At 39.7% G+C, this 6856-nt stretch overlaps 1 protein-coding gene across 4 annotated transcripts in view; it reads right to left on the bottom strand.

Annotated features, from left to right (window-relative positions):
- eda (ectodysplasin A) overlaps positions 1-4924 on the bottom strand; it is a 58695-nt gene extending 53771 nt beyond the window's left edge. The window contains exon 1 of one of the 4 annotated variants that reach the window (XM_064350426.1): positions 4212-4924. In XM_064350426.1, coding sequence (XP_064206496.1) covers positions 4212-4523 — 312 coding nt within the window. In that variant the 5' untranslated portion in view covers positions 4524-4924. The remainder of the gene's footprint in view (positions 1-4211) is intronic. The other 3 variants (XM_064350428.1, XM_064350425.1, XM_064350427.1) reach the window with 3 other exon arrangements.
- Positions 4925-6856: the final 1932 nt, after the last annotated feature.

Below are 6856 nucleotides of genomic sequence, written 5' to 3' on the forward strand. Positions count from 1 at the left end.
ATATCCAGGTCAAACCTGAGCTATATTGTGGTTAACCAAGGGCCCGTATTACGAAGCAGGATTACTGAGTTAGCTGGATAACCAGTTCATGTTCCACATTTGAGAGGGTTCCAGTTTTACGCAATGCAGTTATCCTGCTAACTTCATCATCCTGCTTCGTTGATACAGGCCCTGAGTTTGTTTATGTCAAAACGTGTCTCAACGTAAATTTCCACCCAATATACATTCTATAGCCACTACACCCACTAGATTTTGGCTTTTGCTCACTAGGTGTGTGCAGGATCTAAAAAACGTGAGTATACCTACTGCAGTCTATTATTGGCTCAGGGCCTTTAAAAACTGCTTATTTACTTACATATTTTTACATTTATGCCTGTATATCTTCCCCTCCTGGACCTCAATTCTCACTATAAATAAATACACATATATCCCAGATGATATTTGCAATATTTACTTCATTGGAGAAATGACTAAATATTGAAATGCCTTCTAACTCAGATGAGAAGGTTGACCAAAACATCACAGGAAATTGGTTTTAAAGTAAGAATTCTGTTCAAGCTATTAAACAGCAAATTCTGTTTCACATTTCGCAGAAAGCAAATTCCTTTGGAGAAGCAATAAAGCATAAGGTATATCACAAATGTATGACACTGCAATGTTCAAGGTGGATCAAGGTAGTCCACAAATCAGCAGACTAATGGACCTTTTCCACTGGGTTCACAATGCAGGAACTATCCACAACAGGGTCCCTGTACTGTGTTCATTTTTGTTTTCCCACCACACCTTGTGAAAATGTAGGCAAAGTAGGAGGACGTGACAGAAAAAATTGCCTCTGAATGATGTCCACCAACCAGACACTGATTATAGCTTGCACGTTATTGCTGGTCCATGATGTTTTCTGGTTTTGTTTTTCCATTCCAATTTTTCCCTTTGTTTGAGGACTTGCATGCTCCCTAGCTACTGCTAAATGTTTTTCTGTTGCCCGTATTTTAGCTCTTGGCCTGCTTGGCGATTCTTGCAAATATTGCTTTTGGCCAATTGGCAATGTTCAGTACCGCAAGCTCCACTCCAATAGTTTGTGGACCATTGAACAGTATTACCTCGCAAGCATGGACTAAAAAGGGGGATAGGATGCCCCAGGAACCAAAATCGCCCAAGTTCCTGGAGATGGAAAACCGAATGTTCCTGAGTTCTGGAAAAGGTTACTCTAGTGGAAAAGGGTCATAAGCCATTTTGTGATCAAGGCATCCCACATTGCTCTGAGATACATGTGGCAGCGCATTAACAACATCTCAGTTATTACAGTCCACCTTTGGAATAAACTAAGCTTGGGTTTGGTTTTCCCCCTTCTTTTGTTTTTTACACTAATGACATTATGTTTTTTCTTTCTCAGACCATCATTCTAAACCCTTCCTTTCACAACTCTCCACCCTAAACACCGCACAAGTAAACCGGAGGTTTGCTGAAATGTCTCAATTGCCTTTTCAATGGCCTGGCAAGCATGCACACCCCAAATGGGCCCAAATAAACTTGAATTATGGAGCAATCCCACAGGCTTCTATTGAATGCTCTGAACAGCAGCTTCCATTAACCTGTGTGTGTTCCTCCGCCATCTTCGTTTTAATGGAGTCGAGCATTATAATGCCGTCACACAATAGAGCCATTAAGGTAATTTCCTGTCATAGATCAAATTCCTGAACAGAGCATACGATTTGATTTAATTTCAATAGCGAGGGTTGGTGCCGGATTATTGCGCGGTTGCTGCTATGCTAGTCAGGAGTTTCACACTGTTTCTGGAAGCCTGCCACAATACCCTAGGAAGTTCTAATTATTTATTTACTCACTTCACCAAGCTAGTTTACTTAGTCTTAATCCTTAAACTCAACCGCAGCCTACAAATTTCCACAAACAATGGTCTGATTTCTATTAAGCCCCAAAGATGAGTTCCATTTGCTCACACCCCCCTTGCTGCCAGTTCCATCTTTAGGTGGCCCACGGAAATAATGGTAACTTAAATCTCTGACAGCAAGCTTGACAAAATTACACTAAGCACCCTGACAGTCTTCCTGCATTTGTTAAGAAGGTCAGAGGCTATGATGTGGTGTCTTGTGTCGCTCCAATAACAGGACTGCAGCAAAACACTAAAACTTCTGCATCCCATCTGATTGCAGTACCAATGAAGCCCAGATGGATTTTTCTTCTCTTTTTTTTTGCATTTCCTTTTTTGTTCTTTCTAATTTGCACATAATTGAAATGCATTGTCTATTTGTCTTACTAGGAAAAGGATGCCCACGCTTACGTGAATAAATCTATTAGACTGCAGATGTTCCGCATACATCCTTTTCCTCTCCTTTCACCCATAAGACCACAAATTGTGGCAAACTGGCTCATTTCCTGCAGCAAGCTCACAGTCTGAAGGTTCACAGGATAGCGAGAAAGAAGACCATGCTTCTGAATGGGTTCCAGTAACAACCCAAAATGGCTTAGTTTTTTTTTTTGTTGTTTCTACTTCCATTTGAAACCAACCCAGAGATTACGATATGATAAAGGAGGGAAAAGTCTAAGTGACTTGTCAATACTTAAAGGAGAGAGCTGAATCTGTGAGAATCCTGTAAGACTGGCATGTTTCTGTCTCAAGTTCAGCGGTTTGCCCGTCTCCACATGCAACACTGGGTCACTTGAACCCTTCACAGGAAACACAACATATTTGTTCCCTAGGTCTAAGCAGTTTTTTTCCCCCTCAAAAACTTCATGAAGACATCAAAATGTCTTGGACTCACACTGAATTGCAGTCCGGGATTCTAACCGTACAAGTGCTCTATATTACTGACCTGAGCAAAGTGCAATATTTATAAAATGCATCATTAAAAATACTGTTCCTCAGAATTTATCTTCAGGTGACTAGAATGTGACCAGCTTATCATGCATCAATGACTGAGATTATATCAATAAAAAACTACCTTACCTACCTTACAATCTGCAGAAGATTTAATAACATTGCATAAAATAAAATCAACTTCTTAGGAACCAATGCCTCCTTTTAAAACAGTTGTAAAAGGTGTGGAAGAAGTAATTGGGCAGTATAACCATTTCCAGTCACAGACTGAACTGTCTCTGATAAGCCTCTTCAGAACAACATACCATTCACTCAGGCACAAAAACAGTGACTGGCCAAAGAGTTAGTGCTGCATGTAAATACATGTTTTGTTAAAGTAACTTAACACACCCTATGTACACACTGGACCCTTTTTTCCTCTCAGGTAAACTGATAACATGATTAACCAATGCAGTGCTTTAAATCTTTAGAAATGGAACATGGCAGAAAAAGGAAAATGTATAATGTAGAAGATACAAGGAATAGCTCATGAATGTGTCTTATGAAATACTTTTCATGCAAACATATAGGTTTGTATGTAAGGATTAAGTGCATATCACCACGTTTTTCTGTGCACGTTAAAAAGTACACTACTACCACTTTTAAACCTCACATCGCACACTGCCTTCTTAAGTGCACCACTCCATAATTCAGGACCGGATACTGGTAACATGAATCATTTAAAAACAATCGCGAGTCATTTCTCACAATATTCCTTCATGGAATGACCACATGATTTCGGAAATCTATAACTCCAACAGAAACACTGACTGACAATGACAGTAAAACCTCAGGCTTCTCAAAGCCATAAACGTCCCTGGTAACTCTTTGACCCCCGTCGGGCGGTTCGTGGCAGTCCAGCTACTAGAGTATAATCTGGTAGCCCTCTCTAGAAGCATTGGGCTACGAAATTAAACGTTTTCATAAATAATAAATCACTGCAAATGTTGGATCACATATAAAATGTAGGTGCCAATGAACAGTTCAATCTAGCCAAAACATAATCATTTTATTTGGTTAATTGTATGCCTAGGCTACAGTTAATTATATGCGCATGATACAGCAATGTATTCGTATCACGTTAAATATCGTATAAAATAAACACGCATTTGACCATTAGTCCACGACAACTAACAACATCGACACAATAACCAAAACCAATAATATGCAATAGCCTAATATAACTGTGCCTGAATAGCAGAGCGTTTTCTTATTATTATTTATTTTATTTTTTTTACTTGTAACGTTTTCACTCTAAACAGACAGGCTGTAAACATTTCTTTGAAATGATTAGGGTATAGGCTACTGCTACTTTGCAAAAGTCACTTTCAGTTACCTCTTGTTCCATTGCAGGGTAGCTGATGTCCAAAATCTGGAATTCGGGGGAAATCAGCTCACTGAGAGCAGTTGCACCCGGCGTTAGAATTTCATCCCGGTTTTTCTGTAAAATCTCGCGTTTTACTTCAGATCTGAGGTCCAAATAGCAGAATAATGTAATAAAATGCAAAGAGAGGGATAACACGAAGAATCCAAGGAATATCTTACAATTGTTACACTGTTTCCTGCACGTGCAGGTTGAAGGACGTTCGGGTTTCAATGCTTTCTCCTCTAGAAGTACATTTTTTTTCGAGAAGCCTTTAGATGCCATTGTAAACAGTGTCAGGCGTTGCTATTTTAGCATAATCACTTATTTTCTAGGGTCTGATCCACAAATGACCAGTAACTTCGACCAACGGACCAACATGAAAAAGGGCACTCTTTATCTTCTATCTGATCAGAATAAACGATACAGTTTGCAACCCGGTAAATCACCACTTGCAGGGAAGATTTGTGGGAACCTCCTCCTTTACTCTGATTGGATACTGCATGTGTTGGGTTAACCAAATTAAATCCTATCAGTCCCGCGGACAGAGCACCCAGATGATTATATGGGAACTAAATGGAAAATGTATTGTAATAATAAGCAGAAGAGCACCAGGTTTAAGTAAAGTTGTCGTTGGGTTTTTCATAGTTCTGAAGAAATAGGCTACTCCATGACTACTTCAGGAGTTTCATTTCTGATGTGGCCACCACGTGAAGATGAAATAACCTTCTGGTTGTCGGAACATTATCCTACTGCTTCGGTCAGATGGCATGTAAGCACGGTTTGCAGACTTAGTTAAGTGGCGCCCACAGGTGTATTTTCGCAGAAATTATTTCCTACTGTAGATACATAATAAAAATGACACAACTCAACAAAAACGTTTTCAAAAGTTGCATGCACAACTTGTGCTCTATATATACACTTGATAAAATCAGCCTGCATGCCGAATGATTTATTTAAAGACTATAGTATGATACAGCAAACGCATTGACCCATATGTCTGTCAAAAAGTGCACCATAACAATTGCAATAATACCACGTTTACTTTCACCTGTTATATAGCTAATATGAACATTATTCTTTTGTTAAATTATGACAGATACCTGTGAATGTTTCAAATCCGCAACCGCTAGATAATGTACTATAGTCCTGATGGATGTGACACACAGTTGTGGCAGGTGGACTTCAGGGTGAAAATAATCTGTGGCTAGCTGCATGCCTGGAAGAACGTATTAGTGTGCTGCCTCCCAAATTGATAGAGGACATTGGCCTGCTGACACAGCTGTGCAGCTATGATTGTCTGATGCCAATAATAACAGCAATGCCATTTTTAAATGTAATTTGAACAGAGACAAAGTGAGGTGGAGCAATGGATTGTGGGTTTTGTAGGAATTTTAGATATATTCATGAGATATGCATACGAATGTCATCCTAACCCCCAGGGTTACAGCGAATGGTGTGATGCAAATTTTAATTTAAAACTGAAATTTAGATATTTTTAAATAGCCAAGTAGATATGTGTCTTCAACATCATCAAGGTAATTATGCAGCATGCAAAGTTAGTTCAGGCTTTGAAGAACAGTCCTTCAATAAAATAATGGTATACAAGCTGTTGTACAAAATAGGTTTTCATGTACCACTTCTGCAAATAATTTATTTAGTCTTGGTGCTCCACCCTATTTTGCTGTCTTGACCTTGTGTGAAATACTAGATTCTATCAGTAAAAAAAAAATTACTGAGGAAATTTCGAGCACTAAAGCAATTTTATTTTGGGACTGAGTGTAAACCCAGGCAAACAGGGCAATGACATAAAAAGTTACAGAACAAAATCAGAACATTAAAATGAAATAGTGCAGCTAAAGCTCATGAACAGTGTGGGGTCATTCCAATAACTTGTTTTCAGTCCATGTATGTCTTCCTCGTGTTCTTTCCTTGCTCCTAAGCTCCACCCAACAGAGGACATGAGAAGGAGATTCAAGGATGAGATGCGAGGACAGAGGAATTGAGGCAACATGAATTAGGCAAATGGAATGTCCTTGCTCAGTGAAGAATCAGTTTGAAGCAACATCAATTACAAACATAGCAGTCTGGTAGACATGGAGAGGTGGATCCACAGGTGATACTTCCACAAAGGCTGCACCCTCCTTCATGTATCCTCACTGAAGCATCCTCCAGAAGCCTCCTCATTCCTCTAAGGACCATTTAATGGACCTTAATCCACCTCAAGGTCACATGAGGATTGAGGAGACGAAGATGGAAAAAATAAGCGATTGAAATGAACCTAATGAATACTCATAACAAAACATGTGACTATTTTTCACACTACAAGCCGCCCAACACACTCCAGAAGACGTAATGCTGGCTAAGGAAGATGCTTATTGATAGCAGGTACACTAGGGCTCTAGTGACTAGTAAGGACCTTGGGGACACTGATGATTACAAGTAATCATCAGTGTCATCTAGCTAGTGGGCAGCTAGGGGACTCTGATGATAACAGGTAAACTATAGGTAAGCAGCCAGGGGACACTGATGGCAACAGGTAAACTATAGGCCCCTGGAGAGCATTAGGGGACACTGATGATAACAGGTAACCTATAGGGCCCTGGAGAGCTGCTAGG

This window comes from Anguilla rostrata, chromosome 9 (assembly GCF_018555375.3).
Source record: "Anguilla rostrata isolate EN2019 chromosome 9, ASM1855537v3, whole genome shotgun sequence".
Taxonomy (NCBI): Eukaryota; Metazoa; Chordata; class Actinopteri; order Anguilliformes; family Anguillidae; genus Anguilla; species Anguilla rostrata.